Here is a 20,054-nt window from a genome sequence, read left to right on the forward strand (position 1 = left end):
TAGTCCCCTGATGTCCATTGAATCAGTTACTGTATTTTTTTTACTAAACATATTTTTTTTTATCTGCTACAACCTACTAGTTGCTCCTGAGTGACACTGTTCGACTGTGGAGCATGTGCTTTTTCTTCGTGAGATTTTGATGTCGACCATTCTTATTTCAGTAAAGACTACATGCAAATGGAGCCGGGAGCATGTCATCAATTCGTCTCACTGATGGAAAGCTTTGCCACATCACATCCAGTCTCTATGATGGCCCACATAACCACCGTCGCTTAATGCAGGTTGCTAATGACGAGGCTGCAGTGGTGCAAACCAGCTGGAGACTGAGGTCTTCTGGGAAATCAGTGCCAGATTGGCCCGGTTGATGGGGGAAAAACGTGTCCAATTACTAGTCAGGAAGGGGCCTGTGTTGGAGAAATTCATGACGGGGTAAAAAAAAAACAAACATAAGAGGCAGCTGGCTTAAAAGGACAGTTCAGAAACTTTGAGTTTATTAGCTGCAGTAATGGCTTACCTTGGTGTCTTCATATGGTTGAAATCCAACTAATGCCAAGCCATTTTCAAGACTGCTTGCTGTACTTATAATAATTTAGTTTTCAAATGTTAAAAGACTCTTCCAGGAACATCTTACTAGAACTAAACATCATGGCAGACAGACATATGATGGACTTGGCATCACTTTGGGTTCACCCAGAATAGGCTGAATAACGGCACCAGAAAGAAGAAGCATTAATTGAGCGCCATAAAAAGCAACAATCCTAAAATAAATATTAATAAAGTGGTTCCAAATAATGAATTCTTTAAAGGATTTTAAGTTTCCTCATCATACTTTTTAAAGCTACATCTTTATACCATACAAACACTGATGCCTTTCAGGTGTGGAGCTCAAAGCAACCTCTACTTAAGGATATGAATTTGAAGTGGAGCTCTGCAGCAGTATCAGTCTCTCATAAATAATTCTGCACCCAAAAGGTCAAACAAGCAGGTAAAGTAAACAAGAGATATGTGTTTCTGAGCAAATGTGCAGTTTATTGTTAATTTATTGGGAATTTTTTTGTTATTTATTTTTTAATGAAAAGTAGCTTCATGAACTGTATGTGTGAATGAATTCATTGAGTGGTCTCTGATAACTGGATTTGAGTTTTTATTAGCTATAAGCTGCAATCTTAAATCCTTAAATATTTTACGTTTAATCCAATTGTATAATATTTGAGTTTCCCTTTAAATTACTGAAATAAATTCACTCATTGATATTCTAATCATGTTGTGATGCACCTGCTCCCCTCTAGTTCAGGGTAACAGTAAAAACAGTAAAAACTGACTGGAGCTTTTTGATCAGCTACAATATTTCTTTTTATGGCAGCTTGAAGATGTGAATACGGAATATTATGATTTTACAGCTTTAATGACGATAAATGCCGAGGTGAAAATGATCAGGAATGATCCTAAAAAATAAAGTACCTCTCGAGTTTCCTCTAGATGGCGCTGTTCTTCCATCTTCCCGTTAATCACCGTCAACAAAAGTTGCGATATATATATATATCTATATGCCATGCATTAACATTTTAAGCGCTTCTAAATTTGTGAATGGATGTGACACATAATCTGAATGTCAATTAGGCGGTGCAGAAAGATGAGATTTTAGATTATGATGAAATATTCAAAAAATATTTGGTCGGGAGATCAGAAAAACGAATTTAATAGCTTTCCATTTTTATGTCTTTGGTTAAGCTTGGCCAACTTTACACTTTCTTCACTGGGGAAAGTTCTGCACGGGGTTAAAGGCGGCTATTCTGGGCGGACTGGATCCCTTGACCTGGATCAAAGTAGCGGCGCGTCACCGCGGTGGGCGTGGCTAACCGTGAGCGATAACGCCTGTGCGCTCCGATACGTTGCAGTCTGAGGTGCAGCCTGACTCAAGGCGAGAGTAACGGAGCAGAACCGCTGTCCATCTGGGTCTGGGTCTGGATCCGGGTGATGAGAGCCACGAAGAGCATTGTTTTGACGGCGTCATCTTGTTTTTCACTGCATCATCAAAACCGCTCTCGGTCTCCTTCGCAGCAGAACTGCGGCTCTCTCCAACTATGGATTGCTTAATTGAAGTTGGGCCACCCGATCCTGTTTGCGCCAGGGCATCCCCGTGATATTTAGCGAAAGGAGAGAAGTCGTTATGAGCAAGTGTGAAAGCGGAGGATTTCCTGCGCAGAGGCAGCAATTTCATCCTGAGGACACAACATTTTCATTGTGCGTAACGGACATCGATGCGACGGAGCTGTTTGCAACTAAGTGAAATAATTGGCGCAATGTACTAGCAGTTACAGAGAGACTCCTTAGTGTAGAGAGTTTTGTTTGTGAGAGCTTTTATTTCTCTCTTGTGCGTGCAGACTGGTTACGCACCACTGTTTTAGCTGCTCCGCGGTCGGGATCTGGAACTGTGAAGCTTTTGAACTTTTCTCTGCAACTATTTTATTTTATAGCTGCACCTATGGCTTTGCCGGACAGTGGCATATCTGGAGAGGAGATCCCTTTCCCAGAAATAATAGAGCTCAATGTTGGCGGCCAGGTGTACATAACGCGCTACTCTACCCTCACCAGTGTGCCAGACTCTCTGCTGTGGGAGATGTTCAGTCAGAAGTCAACCAAAGGGCTGGCCAGGGACACCAAGGGGCGTTTTTTTGTGGACCGCGATGGTTTCCTGTTCCGCTACATCTTGGACTACATGCGGGACCAGCAACTGGTTCTCCCGGACCACTTCCCGGAGCGCGGGCGTCTGCAGAGGGAGGCTGAGTTTTTCAACCTGCCGGAGCTCGTCAAGCTGCTGGCGCCCAAAATCAGCAAGCAGAACTCGTTGGGGGATGAGGGGTGTCCGAGCGACCCGGAGGACTCCTCACCCGGGATCGACTCAGCGCGCAGCCTGGGCTCCCTGGGGGCCGCGGCGGCCGCCTGCGCCAGCCTGGTGCCCGGTGCCATGGACGGGAAGCGCTCAGGGTTCATCACCATCGGCTACAGGGGGTCGTACACTCTCGGCCGCGACAGCCACACCGACGCCAAGTTCCGCCGGGTGGCACGGATCATGGTGTGTGGGAAGACCTCCCTGGCCAAGGAGGTGTTCGGAGAGACCCTAAACGAGAGCCGTGACCCGGACCGCCCCCCAGAACGCTACACCTCCCGCTACTATCTGAAGTTCACCTTTTTGGAGCAGGCCTTTGACAAGTTGGCAGATGCAGGCTTTCACATGGTGGCTTGCAACTCCACAGGAACCTGCGCCTTTGCCCACGAACAGACGGACGACAAGATCTGGACCAGCTACACTGAATATGTGTTCTACCGTGAGTGAGATTATCGCTTTATTCCCCTGGCCCCCTTCACCCTGTCTCCAAGAGACCACCCCCCTCTCCTCCAGCCTCCAGCCATCCTGTCTTATCTCTCTGATGGCTTTGTTCCAGTAGATGTACTGTAGATGTTGTGTCCCCCTCCCAGCCCCATTTTTCTTTGCAGCCTCCAGCTTTTTTCCTTTGAACACTACCCAGCTGCTGCTCCGACTCTTCATACCTCCCTCTGCAAGTCCAGTTTGAAGCTTTTCCTTTCAACCCCAAATCCACCCCGGTCATCCTCAAGTTGCCCTCTCTTCTGTCGCCCGCCCGTCTAGTTGTAGTTCCCCAAAAAGTCAGCCACAGCAATCCATCACCCCTCTCTGCTGAGACTGATGCCTTCTATGTATTAATCTCCTTTGTATCCTGCATATAAATATCTACTAAATTTGCCCTGGTGAAGCACAATACTGTATTTTCCTAAAAACATAGCCAGAGTGTTTCTGTGTGGCTATTAAACGCAGTCATAAAGGTATAAAGAAAAGGGCTGAAAGAGTTGTAGTAATGTACTAAGCTACTCTTCCCCTGCTTACTCAAGCAGATCGGACTCTCTCCAGCTTCTCTGAACTAAATTACCAAATAATTGGACATCTTATCAGCCTTGAGGGACACGAGCAGCCCCAGCACAAGATAGAAGTGTAATCTAATTTCCTTCATTTTTTTTTTTTTTAACTTTATTCTATTAAATGTGTCCAGTACCATGTGCTTTGGGAATGTGCCATAGTTAACCTGTGCGGTTGTTGTTTTAAAATGGATGAGGTTGCTACAGCATTGCGGACTGGGGGGAAAAAAATGCAGCAAACCTGTTTTGAAAGAAGGGAAAATAGAAAGCTGACAGTACGTGGAGTTTGTATTTCAGAAAGAAGCTGGTTATGTGGCAAATATATAAGCACAAAACCTGCATGGTGAAGCTTAAGCATCAAAAGATTTTCTAGTGAGAGAAAATTTAAAAAAAAAAGATTTACTGATTTATTGATAGAGTGGAAAGAAATGTATGTTGTTTTGTTTGTCGTTTGCTTTACTTTTATGTTAAAACATTAAAAAGGTTTTTTCATACTACAAGTCATGTCTTGTGAAAGGCCTGCTTCCTGCTGTAGTCATCGTAGCTGGCCATGTTTTGAGAAAAAAAACAAAACAAAAAAAAACGTTAATATTATTCTCAATAAGCGATTCAGTATTTGAAGGTTCTGTGTATTTGTTGATAGTACTCACTTACTGTAAATGAATACCTAGTAGAGAGGGTAGGAGTACCCTGTCTGCAGGCAAAGCCAATTGTCTTCTCACAACTGAAGCAAAGGTTGCTGTAACTACAGCTGCTATAAACGGGGACGTGACAAAAGGATGGTTCTTCATTTTTACTGGGGTTCTGTTAAGATGTCTTAAACATATCGCTCAAGGCAGATTTGTACTGTCTTAAAACAACACGCCCTCAGAAATGTATTAGCTGTTTATTCAAACTCTATTTTATGAACGTTTAAACATTGGTTGGTTATTTACAAAGAAGCCGATGGTTATTTACGCCGGAAAAAGAGGTTGGAAGTTGTGCACCATCAATGATCTTCCTGTTTGAAACATACACAGAACATTTAAAGTGTTTTGGATCGAAATAAAAGTGAATCAGTGTGAAAATTAAAAATATGACTTTATGTGAACACTATTTCCTACACTGTCTTACTCTTCAAGTCAGACTGTCTGACTTGAAGCGTTTTGCATGTTCCATTCTCAGTATGTAGAAGAAAATTGGCACCTCAATTTCTGGTGTAATTAGTTTTCTGCTTCTTTATAAACAATCAAGTGCAGCAACGGTGATGCTGGTTTAAAGGTTCAAAAAACAGCTTATACATAAACCGTGAAGACATTTTAAAGACTGGAGTTATTTTAAGGAGGAAGAAGTCCATTTTGGCCTTCAGATTAGCCTTTATCTTTAGCCTTCTGGCCCAGTTCCTCTGGAGTTATGATAAATGAAGACACCAAGAAAGCTATCTACTTCAGATAAGGTAAGATATTAACTGCTCATAAGCGTTGAACAGAACCCCACTTTAGAAATCCTGAAATATCGCTTTAAAGTTTACTAGTAGAGTGTTGGGTCTGGCATCAGGACAGGTCTACTCTATCATGTACCTCAGACTAAAACACATTTAAAGCCAATAAAGCATCCAGCTGATTATGTGAAATGCTAGAAGAAGTCTAACTTGTAGATGGTTTGATCAAAAGTCAAGCATTATTCAGTCTAAGCAAGGTTGTAGTTTAATGTCTTGGTGACAATAAGTGTTTTATGAAAGATTTTAACATCACAACATTGTGTTTCAGTGTGATGCAGTGTTTTGGACACCCTAAATCAGTGTGTTGAACCTGTTGCAGTGTGTAGGTTACATTGGGGGTTAGCAGAAGGCAAACTGATATATTAAATGAAACCCTACTCTCTTCTGGTTCATTTTCATTGAAAACAAACAAAACTCTCAGAGTGCTGTTCATGAGTGAAGAGCGCACCTGCATCACGATTACCGTATATGTTTTTCATTTTCATTAGAAATTATTCTCAGTCGTAAAATAAAGGACACGGGCTTTCACAATAAAAGGATATATCATTAAATGTTTAGCTCTCTCCCCTCAGGCTCTGTTTTTCATCTTCCCATCTGCTAATCTCTTTTTTTTTTGCAATTTTTTTTTATCATTTTGTTTTTCTCAGCTTGGTCACATATTGAACACTTGACCAGAAAACAGAGCCAAGACAGAATTGAGGACATGCATAGATAACAAGCTCTCTTAAAGCAGATTACAAAACCCTTGTTTTGTTGCCAATAATTGACCCAGTTACACCACACAGTCCAAACTGTGAAGTCGACTAGATTCAAAGTTAAGGACTGGCGAAGGCCTGCTCTGCTTAAGGCTTCCTGCGGAGCAACAGTTTGCCTGTTTCTGCAGATTCAGAACAGATTTTGTGTTCAGGAGTGCATTCACAGACAACAAAGCTATGACAGATTACGCTTGGATAACAATCGGGGGCATCTTTGTGTCAGTGAAGCACTCAAATGTCATTTCATGAACTCTGACTCATATTTGCCTTTTCATCGAGACCTTATCTAATGCCAATTGCTTCAGTATAACACCTCTAAACCAATCTCAGTGTGGCCTGGATAAATGCATCTCTAACGAACCCCATTAAAGTTGTGAAACATAGAAGTGGCTCCCTTCTGGGATAACAGATTATTTTTTCTGAATGAGGCCACATTTTGTCCTCAGAGAAGAGGACAGTATATGCTGTCAGCAGAGTCTCCCAAACAAAAACAGCCACAGGCAGCATTCCTCTGGCACTGCTCTCCAGCATGCTATGGCAACACCGGGGTACCAGAGTCGGCCATTAGCATACGCATGGAAAGACGAGTCTCATGCGTAAAATTCCAGGCACCGCTGTCTGCCTTTACACCCAACAATGGCCTTGAGGTTCAACATTCAACAGAAGGCGAGTGGGGAGTGTTGGCAGTCAGACGTTAAACAGGAGCAGCAGTGATGTACACAGGCCACACTGTGATGATAAACTGCGTTTCTCAGAGCTATTGCAAAACTTGGCTTAAAAGTGAAGCATACCTTCGTGTGAGAGGCAGGCTCTCTTTGTCTCTATCCAGAGTGTCTCAATAAAGGGATTTTACAATGACATGTTGGCTTCATTATTCTCTTAAAAACAACAATCAAGGGAAATTTACCTTTGATTATGTATAAAAAAGGAAGAAAGTGTGCAATACCTTCATTCTTCTAGAACCTTTTCACATTTTGACACTAATTTCACCTGAAAGTTCAAAACTAACGTATTGTGTTGCTTTTAATGTGATAGACTGGCACGGAGTAGAGCATGAGGGCAAAGGTAGTCACTTGGATTTAGTTCTGCTGGTGAATTTGCCTTTATCTCTATAACATGTTGCTCTGACTTTATGTTCTGGATTATTGCCCTGTTGTAGGGTGACCCTCCTCATAGTGTGTGGCAAACCAAAAACTGGATCTCTGCAGCTCATCCAGAGTTACCACTGGCCTCTTGGCTGCTTCTCTGATTAATGGTTTTCTTACCCTAGCATGTCAATGTGGCTGGTTGACCAGCTGGTTTACAATATCCCATCTTCTATAGATAAATAAGACATTCAAAGCTTTGGATATTGCTTTGCAACCCAACCCTTCTTTAACCTCCTCCACCTGTCTGCTGTGTTTATGATGCTGTTTGTTCACTGATGTTCTCTTACAAACTGAGGCCTTTTTTTTTTTAAACAATTTCATCTCTAGAAGAGATTAAATTACACACGGCTGGTATCAGTGTACCACTTTGATTTCATTTAGGGGCATCAAATAGATAAAGATTTTTATTTGTAAGTTATTTTTTAAGTAAGGATGCATTATTTTTCCTTCTACTTTATGTTAGTCACTCAAACAAATAATCAATGAAACAAACTGAGGTTTGCAGTTCTGATATGATAAATTGAAAATAACTTCATCAGGTGTGAAGGCATTTCCAAATCAATGTAACACAGTCTTGTTTTAGAGTGTTCTTGTTATTGAACCCATCGTTACTGTGGCCAGCTTCACTCCTTTCATCTGATTCTTGACTCTTAGCCAGCTGGGTCACTTCTCCTGTATCTGCCGCAGAAAAAGGGAGATAGAGGAGGAGAACAGGAAGGCATGCACATCCCTTGAATGAAAAGCAAGTGGAAAATGGGACAAGTCTAAACCAAATACTTGAGTCGAAGCGAGAGGAATCTGGGAGAGTATTTAACTGACAAAGACTTGCGGCTCCCAGCTGATCTTGCCTTCTTAACAGCCCCACCATTAGCTGTCCTTTTGTTTGGAGACATTCAGGATTGTACTGATAAAGTTCTCACAGGACCAATTCTGTAATGTGTTTTTTTTCTTCTTTTGTCCAGTTTGCCACTTCCGTCAGCACGCAAAAAATTCTGTTTTCGACAACATATGGCACACTACATGCTGCAAGGCTGTGTAATAGGATTTTTAAAATTACATTTTATTTTTGCTAAAGTGAAATAAATGAGCGGATTTGTATGTTGCCCAAATAAAAGAGAACCAAATTTGAGATTTACTATGAAGAAAATACAAACCCCTATGCATTTTATAACTGAGAGGACTCATTTATTTTATAAGCCTGGATGTTTTTGGTGGCTGAGTTTTCCTCAGAATTAAAGATGAAATGTTATTTCAGACACTTGCTGTGTTTCTATTGACCATAAAATTGCACAACTTGATATTACAAAAAGAAATACTCTTAATGGAAGTATGACAATTTTAAAAAAAAGTAAAGTTTCTCCAATAAACGTTGTTGCGTTGTGATGAGGTGATTTTTCACCCATATCGAAACAGACGTAATTCACAGACCTGCTATGAAAAAACTTTTTTGCATCACGAGCCACATGATCATCAGCTGGATGTTACAACTGGCGAAAGCCACAAAGAAGATGACAGGAAGTAGTAGGAAGATGATGGTTTATTTTTGTTTTTGTGTTTTTGGATAATGCGCAGCTGGCTTTCACAGCATCACATAGTTCATAAAAAGTCATTTAAACGTCTTGAATCCGTAGCTCTTCTGTAAAATCATCCACTATATTCTCCTTATAACGATGCATATGTGGTCACTTTCAAATATAAGCGGCTTGTCACTCTAACCCCTGAATAAGAAACTGACGTCTCCTCTGATGGATGATAAATTAGCGCTAGCAATACGGCTGAATTATGATTATATGTCATGTAACTATTTAACTAAGTACAAGATGTTCAATGCTCAGGTTTTTAATGACTTATTGCGTGAACAAGCTTATTCATGTGTGATTTTAATTTAATTTTCTATTTAGTGGCTACACCGCAATTGCAAAATTGTGTTATTTCTACATTAGTAGTGGATAGGCAAAGATTTGCACAAATTTCTTTTGGAAACGCAGCTATTGCTACTGATCTTTGAATAATTTGGGATTTTTTGTGCAAAACCTTCCTTCAATGCATTGGTTCCCAAATGTTTCAACACAAGATCCACAAACTCAAAAGACAGCAAATGTTTGTAGAGTATAGAAGCAATTCCACTGAATCAGAGTTAATCAAGGTTACCTTGAAAACACAAACAGCATCAACAGCCAACATATTACTACACAATTACTGGGCAAGTAAGTATTTTGACCATATCATTGTTTTTAGGCATATTTTCTAACAAGCTAGATAAACTTGAATGCTTAATCCATTTAAGCATAGCAGGGAATGTGTATCTGTGCAATGAGGAAGAGTGTGGCCTAAGGAGGTCAACGCTCTATCAAGGTGCGCATAATTATTAGACAGCTTCATTTTTTTAGGCAAATTGGCCAAAAAAGAGAATTTAACTGACTGTGAAAAGTCAGAAGTCATTAAAAGTCTCCTAGAGGGATGGAACACTATCAAAATTGCTAAGCTGTTGGGGTGTGATCACAGAATCATCGAATGTTTTGTGGCTAATAGTCAACAGGGTGGCAGGAAACGTGTTGAAGAAAAAAAAAAAGAGATGTAAATGAACTGCCAAAGATTTGAGAAGAATCAAGCACGAAGCCACTATTAACCCATTATCTTCCAGTTCTGCCACATTTCATACCTGTAACCTCCCTGAAGTTTTCTACAAGTACAATATGTTCAATGCTCAGAGACACGGCCAAGGTAAGGAAGGCTGAAACTCGACCACCAATGAATGAGGCACATAAGCTCAAGTGTCTAGACTGTAAAAAGAAATATCAGACAGATTTGTCAAAGGCTATATGGATTAATGAAATGAGAATGACACGTGGCTGACCAGATGGATGGTCTTGTTGATGGGTCAGTAACAGACACAGAAATCAACTTTGAGTAGTGTTGTAATAATTGTGCACACAGTGTAGTGTTAGCTGCTGTGGGGATAAACATTCACTTCTTCCCACAGTTTATTGCTGATAAGCAGGCGACAGATTTTCTCATTTGAGGAACTTAAGATTATGCTGCATCATTCACACTGCCCCTACTGTCATAAAAACTTAGATATTCATTGATAAACAAAATCTGTCTTGAGTACAAAGCAGCATGACAGCTGCTCTGATTATTAGAACCTCTTATGTAGCTCTTGATTGATCATTGAACTACTACTTTATTTCTATCTTTACAAAAATCTTAGACGTTATTTTTATTTCCTGTGGCAATTCTCACTCTGTAGCATTGAATTCCAGCGTTCCCTCCCACTCCTACTTTTAATAATTAATTAGAAAAACTAATGCAGAGTTCAAAAACTGAAGCGACTTTGACTCCTTTGACATTGAAAGATGCAAAACGCAAACATTCTCTCACTTCTCATGTAAACAGTGAAAATATCTGTCATATCAAAGTGATGATAAAGTCCAGCTCTCTGTTTTTGTTTTACATCAAAAAGAGTGAAAAGGATTTTACCACTGTGATGAAATCGCACTTTTGCCTCATCTGCGAGTGAACTGAAATGTGCCTTTGAAGGTTCCCTTGCTGCATATTTTTTTCATGAATGCACGCAGCACATGTGTTACAGTATCAACGCAGAGTGAGTCATCCTCCCAGCCTCCTATTCCGGCTGTTCAGTCAGATTTGTCTGCACGCTGTTGTTTATGTTTTGTCAGAGCACTCGGCTGCGGACCATCTGTGACTCGTTGCTTACCTATGTTTTCTGTCGATCTCAATGCCTTGTCTGCTTTTAGATCTGTATACCAGCATGCTCCAGCTCCGTCTTGTTTTGTTGTTCTCGTGTTTGTGCTTACATAGGTTTTGCTGAACAGGTTGGACGGGTGCGTGGCCCACACAGTATTTTACTGGGTCAGAGCTGGAGTCGTAGGACAGCCAGGTGGGGAAGCGGGGCAGAAATATGTTGAGTCGCTTCACTTTCAAACAAGCCGAACAGGCAGCTGGCATCTCTAATCTTGAACAAACGACACAAACATGCATCAAGGGAGGGAAGTTGCTAGGAGAACCATGCCTCCGTTGTGAATCAAATGACTCGGAGCTGTGAGTTTTTGGATGTAATTGGCTGCTTTCTTTTCAGTCTTCTCTAGAAAAGGATTTCAAACACGTAAAACTAGCAAAAGCCAATGAGGATACGTGGAGAGTACGAGACGAAAGCATACAGCTCAGAAAACCTCTCACCATCACCGCAGTGTGATTTCTAATTTGCACATGTATGCAACCTTACGTGAGCTTTAGCAATATCATGGTTCAGCCATGCTGCCATGTAAGCACACACACACACGCCCACCCCCCCATCCCTACACGCACACACGCACAGTACAGTAGCACTGGCCTGAGGCATCTTCATCTCACTGTCGGTTATTTATAGTGTGTCGGGCATTTGGGCCAGATGTGAACCTTAGTCACCATATTGTTCTGTCTGTGGCTTGGGCGCGCACAGATGTTCTGTCACCTTAACTTCACTGCCACATCCTGCGAAGAGCGACTGTCACAAAACGGACTGCAGCCCAAAACAGCTGAGGCGTCAACCCTCATTGTTTTGGAGAGACAATGCAGTTAATGGTTAATGAATACATGAAGAAAAGTGTAGGAAATTAACAACATGAAATCTACTATTTAAAAATAAAACTGGATATAAAATTTGATGTGTGCTCTTAAGCATTGGGGAAGCTTGTTGAGTTTTTCCTGCTTAATTCAGCCAACATGTTGCTTTCATACAGAATCCAGTTAGTATGTCACAATGCTGCTATGATAGATCAAAGAACAAAATATTTTTATGTTCATTGTGGGAACAGGGTCAGGTTAGCCAGGTCACCCTACAGGCACAACCTCTGCATGTTTTTATCATTTCCCATCAACCCCCAAGAGAATTGGCTAAAACAGAAAAATAGAAATCTGTTTGTTTCACTCTTAAAAAGATAACATAATCTCCGATATTCCTCATAAGACATAAAAACAGTTTTTACACATAGAGTGAAATTCTTTATGCCTTTTGTTCTTTGAAATTATGGCTAACAGATAAGCAAAACCCAAAATTCAGAGTCTAAATATTAGTAGATAAGACCATCAGGCTTGTATTCAGTCATATAAAAAAAATATGTCAATTTCTATGCACTCACCACTTGACTTTTTTTCTTTTTTGAACAAATTGTTGCATGAATGTGGTGTGGGATCGAGGCAATCATCCTGTGGTTCAGCTGTAGTGTGATGAAAGCCTTTAGTTCATCTGCATTGTTGGGTTTGTGGTCTGTCATCTTCCTCTTGACGATACTCCATAGAGTATGGGGTTCAGTTCAGGCCAGTTTGCTGACCAAACAGTTACACCACGGCTGTTAAATCACCTTTTGGTACTTTTGTCTTTAAGGACAGGTGTTATGTTCTGCTGGAAAATGAAATCAGCATCTCTATGAAGCTTTTCAATACAGAAGGAAGCACAAAATGCTCTAAAATATAGACTGTGCATCGACTGTGAGCTTCAGAAAAACCAGGGGAGCCCAAATTCTCACTTTCTGTGAAAACGTCACAATGGACTTCAACCAATGTGGATTCTGGGTCTCTCCACTCGTCCTCCAGACTCTGGGACTTTGATTTTCAATTAAAATGCTTCACTTTCGGGCGTGCTGTGGTGGCGTAGGGGATAGCGCGACCCACGTTTGGAGGCCTTGAGTCCTCGATGCGGCCGTTGCTGGTTCGATTCCCGGACCCGGCGATATTTGTCTTCCCCCCTCTCCTTCCCCCTTTCCTGTCAGCCTACTTTCACATAAGGGACACTAGAGCCCACAAAAGACCCCCTGGAGGGGAGGGGGAAAAAATGCTTCACTTTCATATGAAAAGAGCACTTTGGACCACAAAACAGTTCAGTTCTCTTTCTTTTTAGGTAAGTTACTTGTTTATGTGCAGGATTTGTCTGTGTGTAGTGGCTCTTTATGCGATGACTCAGCCTCAGTTCATTCCTGCAGCAAATCTCAGGAATTTTTGAATTTTTTTTTTTTTTTCTGAACAATCCTCTTAAGGCTGCAGTTATTCTTGCTGCTAGTGCACCTTACCCTACCGCACATTTCCTTTCACTCAGTTTTTAAAAATAAAAATACCATCAAGTACTAAGCTAGAACTTACTGAACTCCTGGAATAACCCATTCTTTCACAAATGTTTAAAGAAGAAGCAGTCTGCATGCCTGAATTTTATACACCTGTGCGCATGGAAGTGGTAATAACAACTGAATTTAATGAATGCGCAAATACCTTTGGAAATGGAGTGCCCAAAAGTTGTCTCAAATAGAATAGCTTTATTTGTGGTGTTCCACTCTAAAAAAGATCTTGAAGTGGGCAATGACATCAACTTCACACGGTTTAATTGTATGCCATCAATCTCTATAAGTAAAAGGTTTATATGTCTTTTGTACTGTGGTGTAACCAAGGAGTAAGATGTTGTCAGAGGTGTTGTTAGGACGGGATTCACCTCGGCCATCTGGAGCCTTAGGCTTTAATCTGATCGTCTAATTATTGGTAATCTGTGTATAGCCAGGATTCTCCTTGTTGCTGCTGTTAAGAATATAGAAGAGCTATAGTAGGTTGCTGTCAATGATCCTACCTTAAAATTATGTAAAATAAGGAGGCTACACTTTTTCATAGGTTGAAATATTTTAAAATTTAAATATTTAAATATCTATATTTAAATATTTTTAAAATAATACAATTCATGCTTGTTTGTTAGTCATTCACGTCTCGCTCACAAATTTCCTTGAACATTTCCTCCGACCGTCTCTCTCGTGTTTGCTTTCTACCATTTGGCAGCTGCACTCGCTCTCCAGCTGTTTACGTCAGACATTTCCTCCACATTATGTAGAATGACAGATTTGTAATTGCTCCGAGACTTGTGAGTGCACTCCCGAGATTTTGATACGGGCAACTGTGCTCATACACCAGCATGTCAAGTGAGTCTGTGGGAAACATTATTATTATTATTATTACCATGTCTTATCACGCCACCCCTCCCCGTATACATTTGCTTGACAGAAATGAATGCGAAAAGACAATGAATGAGAGCGCTGTAGGAGGCGAGCCTCGCTCTGTCATTAGGCACAGATCATGTCTCAAAAACAGGGTTGGGAATTCGAGCTGAATATGTTGTGATTAGTTTGGAGACAGGCTGCAGTTACTAAAACACTGCAGCCTGAGCTCCTTCCACAACCCCACGAAAGAGCCTTACTTACCCTTTCACATGAAATTCTACTTCTACTCAGTGAAACATTGCTATGCATTTGTGGTGCACTTCATGGTGGCGTTACCATGGCGATGGCAATGTCCTCTTGTTTGCCATGTCTCCCCCTCTGAGGGCCACATCACCTGTAAGTGATGGGAGTGAATTTTAAAAAGTAACCTGAGCGTCATTGATCAGGTCATACTGACTCAGCTACAGTCCATATTAATACGATGCTTATATTTGAATTTCACACTTAAGCTTGAAATTGTTTGAAAAAAATATGCTTGGCTTTTTACACGTTTCAGCACATTACAAGTCTTTTCGATGCAGCTGACAATATAAAGTCTGAGCTGAAGCAAATGAAAATGTCTTCCCAGCAACAAGACTTCTCCTGAAATAAACCAAGTCCTAACATGACGAAAGCAACCTTTTTTCAAACACTGAAAAAGCTCCAATTTGTTGTTCTAAACATTTGAGCTGCACAAAAAAAGTAAAGAACTATTTGACCTGGAACTGCTTTCCTTTATTGCTGGCAGGGGCTTCTCCTCCTTTGTGCAAGCTACTCTCTCCTAACCCCATTCCACCAAAGCTTTTTCGGCCCATGCTCTGCTGCAGGGCCATGTGCTTCCAGTGGCCATAATCTGCCAAGCTCTGCTCCCAGCACTTTCAGGCGCAGATCTCTGGCAGCACATCTTTCCCATGCAGGAGATGAAGCCCTGCACCAATTCTGGTTAATGCCAAAAACTGGAGTAGGACAGGTGTGGAACAACTGAAAGGATATTAGACTAAATAAATGGTTTGCTGTTATGATTAAATAACAGCAATCATAACTGTGTGACGGAGATTATTATTGTTTTTTAAGTCTTTAAAGTCTTTACAACATAAATATATTAAGAGTTAGGGCAGGAAGAAATAATCCTACATCACATCATCTGTTACTTTTTGTGTATTCTGCTCTGTCTTCTCAAATCCCCAGTCGGTCGTCGCTGACGGCTGCTTGCTCTGAGCCAGGTTCTGGTTCTGCTGGAAGTTTCTTCCTGTTAATGGAGAGTTTTTTTTTCTCTCACCTGTTGCTAAATGCATGCTCAGTAGGAGGGGTTGTTGTAAAGTCAACAACAATTAACCACAATGTAAGTTCATGGATTTTCTTCCACGGGGCTTTTTGTTGACAAAGTTGCAGAAATACAAGTCTGTCTTTATCAGTTTGGCCTTAGATTCTTCAGCCACATTCATCTTTATTCCTCCTCCCTCACTAACAAAGATGGTAATTTAACTACGGTTCAGAGGATCAATCCTGTTTCACTTTGGGTGTCGTGGTTAAGACACACTTGTTGAAGACATATGCTGAGCTTAGTCTGATTGCTGGTGCAGATGGAAAAAGCGCAACAGGCTGTCATGTTTGGACATGTTCAAGCTTTTTTTAAGTCAGTGATTATTGAAGCGGAGGACAATTTTTTATATATTTTTTTTACTTTCAGATTTAGTAATTTAATGGCACCTTTAAATAATTATTTCATAAGTTATTTATTTATTGAACTTTGGCACTCTTCCACTCTTAATGTCCCAACCCCTGCCGACTATTAAATTGTTTTCAGGAACTTTCTTTCAAACAATATCCATTAAATGTACGTCACAATGTCTTCCAAAGTTACATGCCTAATAATGCCTTCCGGAGATTGACGTTTCATTTCTGTCAAGTTTCATTATGAATGGAATGCCAATTTTAAAAAGCACCTCATTTATGTCCCATGTTATACTTTATGACTCCGCGCATGAGAATACTGTACATGTAATACATGTTGCAATAATTTCAGGTAAACCCATTACGAACCACGGAGGACACATTTTCAAACTGAGAGGTGTTAAACCCTGGCAACAGGGACACGTTAGCGTCACCATTAGCAGTAATGATGGTAATGAAGGGCTCTGAAACGCTAAACAGCTGGGGGAGGCTAAAAGAAGGCAAAAAAGGGAGGGCAGGGGGTGTGTATGCGTGTGTGTGTGTGTGAAAAGGCTTTAGCTTTTGCGTATATCCCTGGAGAAGTGGCCCGTGGAAAAAGAGTTGAGTGCACTCTTTTTTTTTTCTGTTCTCCTCCATAAGGCTTAACAGAGAAGGAAAGCGCGGAGCCCATCCCCCGGTGGATTATTCCTCTGGCACACTGTTAAGCCCCCCCATACTCCCACGTCCAGGCAGTTTTGAAACACATGTATTCATTATGAGAGACACTTAATGCACCGAACATGCAGGCAAACACACATCAGAGAACATCTTTCAATTCAACCCCCTCCTTCATCTGCATCTTTTCTGCAACTCTGCCTTTATTTGTCCCGTCGTACGCTCCAAGCCACCCACACGCAACCACACCAACACATACAGCAAGCAGGCTTATGTTTATCTGTGCACGCCTGAGAAAACACACACAGGGCAGTCAATTACTCTGATGCACTGGCTTGAGAACCTCTGTCATTTTCAGGTGTTCAGAAATCCAAGTAAGAGGGGAGAATTATCTTTGACCACTTCTGTTGGACACAAGCAGCTTTTCCTCTTATATAAGGCAGGTTGATGAGCCCTTTTAAAGGAAAGCAGGACACTCCTGTGCTCGCATAGGGTGCCCTCAGCTTTGTCTGTGGCATATTGCGTCTCTGCATGAACATCCATGAAAGCGTGTGACGGAGATTAGCTATTTGTGTGCATTCTACACAATGCAGCATGCAAATTTCTGTGTGACTGCTTCACAGAGAGTCACGTCTGTGATTTAATATTGCATGTCTGCGACTTTACGAACGATGAATGAACAATGCTTATGCTAGCAGCTTACTAGGTCTACACCCCATGACCAAAATCCTGTGAATGACTTGGAAATTGTTTAGGAATTGGGTCAAAGCTTCTGGAAAAAGAATCTACACGCACAAAAATATTTAATAAAAGTTCCTTACAGCAACTGTTCTGAAACTGTCCCCACAGTGAAAAACATACAGCGCCTCTCAAAAGTATTTTTTCTGTTTCACTTTTGCTATGTTACAACAACTAATGTATTTTCTTATAGACATGACTGTTTTAAATTTTTCCAGCCAGAGCCAACAGAGTTTATGCCAAGACTTGAAATCGATGTTCACGGATATGTTACATTCAATACAATTGAGCTTCTGTTTTCCAACCAGAATGTACGGAAATACAATTGTTTAGATGTGCAAAAACACATGCAGCTGTAATTACAACAAAATGTCGTGCTGTAAAACAAGATCAGGACTGAATACAAATACCCACCACACTTTTAAGAGTTGTAGTTGTAAGAACATTTAATAGACATGTGTGCTTTTCTTTTCATATCACTGTATAATACTTAGTGTTTGGTATTTTGTGTAAAATTCAAGTAAAATACATTGAAATTTGGAGTTGTCGTGTAACAAAATGTGAAAAAAACTCAAGGGGTATGAATATTTTTGGTGTTTGTTGTCGTTTCATATCCAGGACCTACTTTTGGGATGAAAATAATATAAGAGAAGTATTCTTAAAGTTCTACTTTAGAGAGGTGACATATGCAAAGTAAGACCCAGGGATCCAGTCTGACATGTGTCACCTTAGAGAAAATAAAAAAAATATGTGGAAAGAAAGAATTGCATTACTAACTTGCTGATCTGAAATCAGTATTTTAGAAACACAGAGACAGCATGAACTTTGGTCTTCACATATCTCGAGTTGCAGAATATATGTAATCCTCTCTTTCTGAGAAGTCCCTCATCAGCAACCTCTGTTCTCACACAGGGATGACATAAGAAATCAACATGCTGTAAAAAATGATTCGTCAAGCTTTGGTCAGGAGGTTTCAACCCAACCGTGGAGCCACAGTTTTCCATCCGATATAATATGCATGCCAGCAAAAAGGGAAGAGGGTTGGAAAACAGGTTGACTACGGTCAGATGAAAGACAAGAGTGTCTCTCGCTACTCTTGTCTTTCATCTGCTATCTCCTCATGCTGAGCTGCTTTTTCTGCTAATTTCTGCTGCCATTCTACACACTGTTCCAACACCATGCTTACTTTTGTACTCAGACAACTGTAAAGTTGAAGGCTCAGATGGCAGTTGGTGAGCCAGAAAGCAATTTCCGTACTATTTTCTTCACTTTTTTTGCGTTAAAGTATGACATTTTTTTGGAAAGAGTGTATTTTGCAAAATAATAAACGAGACTTCAGCACCTGTATTTTCCTGAAAGTAGAGGATTATCAGCAAAGTGTAGCTGTGCCAAACTGTAGAGGCTGGAAGGAAATGTAAAATGAAAGTTTCACCCATACAAATTCAAAATAGTGTATAAAGCTCAAAATATGCCCAGTAAGCTTTCTCTCATACTGAGGTGCAGGAAAGCAGTGTGTATAAAGTGCTCCTAGGAAAAAGTGTATAGGAAATACTGTAATTATTTAATGAAAAACAGCAATGTAAATAAACATTTTCAGAGTGTAATGTAGTAATGTAATGCTGCCAGTCCCTCTAAAGATGCAGGGTAAAAGTAACATGAGGTTAATTATATTTACCCCAGGGTTGAAGTAGGATTCTGTTAAGAAGTGAAGAGCAATCAGTATCTTTCTTGCAGTAGATAACTGATAAAATACTCACAGTGGTGACACAGATGAAGAGCAAAGCAGACCTCCTACTTATTGAAGCAGGTATAAGCTAAAACATGTCAGAGACGTACCAAACAGCCTCAGCCTCCAGACGAGTTTAACAGGGGTGGACATCGACTTATTTATATATAATGCTCTTTTGCTCCTACCAAAAGAGTATTTCATAACATTTTACACTAATGTCACATTAGTCAATTATGCACAAGGAAGTTTGTGACCTTGTTGGTCTCCAATTAGTAGTAATATCATTACCCTTAGAAACATACACTACAAAACTAAAACAAGATATATCTTTCAGGCCAGAAGTAACTGATTGCGACTAACAAAGTTGTTTTCCAGTTGAACCTTTATGTTATTTTTTCAACTTCGCTTTTGTAACAGAAATCCTCGTTACATGCAGTGAACCAAGACGATGGGTTTCCATATCAGTAACCTTCTGAAGGAATTTTAAATGTAAAGTAGCTTTCACCTGAACAGCATAAACTTTTTTTTTTTTTTTTTTTTTAAAGGATTGTTTGGAGAACTGTTAGCTTGAGAACTGCTTCCTGTTTTGTTAAAATTAAGCACCTGGAGCATTATCAAGTTATCGCCAAACAGAGCCCCTATTCAAAAAATATGCAATAAGTTTTAAGATGTTTTCATAAGTACAACACAGTTTAGTAAAAAAGAAAGCCATTAATAATCTTGAAACCTAATCTGGTCGACTACGGGTTATATTTTGGGTGTAATAATGTACCAGTGGCCTCTGTTTTTATCACTAACAGTAAGAGCATTTAATTTGCAAGACAATCAATACTTCCTGATGTCCATAATAGTTAAATATTTTTCATTGAAATCTTCTACAACTTTGTCAAAATGTTACTATTTTGTTGAGCTTTAACATGCTGAAAGGTT

General features: G+C 40.4%; 1 protein-coding gene across 1 annotated transcript; it reads left to right on the forward strand.

Annotated features, from left to right (window-relative positions):
• Positions 1–1,856: 1,856 nt before the first annotated feature.
• Positions 1,857–8,565, forward strand: kctd12b (potassium channel tetramerisation domain containing 12b). Its single transcript, XM_032554434.1, has one exon. It carries the CDS (start codon positions 2,486–2,488, stop codon positions 3,335–3,337), a length of 852 nt encoding a protein of 283 aa, XP_032410325.1. The 5' UTR covers positions 1,857–2,485; the 3' UTR covers positions 3,338–8,565.
• The last annotated feature ends 11,489 nt before the right edge of the window (positions 8,566–20,054 follow it).

The sequence above is a fragment of the Xiphophorus hellerii genome, chromosome 23, assembly GCF_003331165.1.
Source record: "Xiphophorus hellerii strain 12219 chromosome 23, Xiphophorus_hellerii-4.1, whole genome shotgun sequence".
Taxonomy (NCBI): Eukaryota; Metazoa; Chordata; class Actinopteri; order Cyprinodontiformes; family Poeciliidae; genus Xiphophorus; species Xiphophorus hellerii.

Excerpts from the sequence above, each read along its gene's own strand:
- kctd12b (XM_032554434.1), top strand. The coding sequence starts at position 2,486 with ATGGCTTTGCCGGACAGTGGCATATCTGGAGAGGAGATCCCTTTCCCA.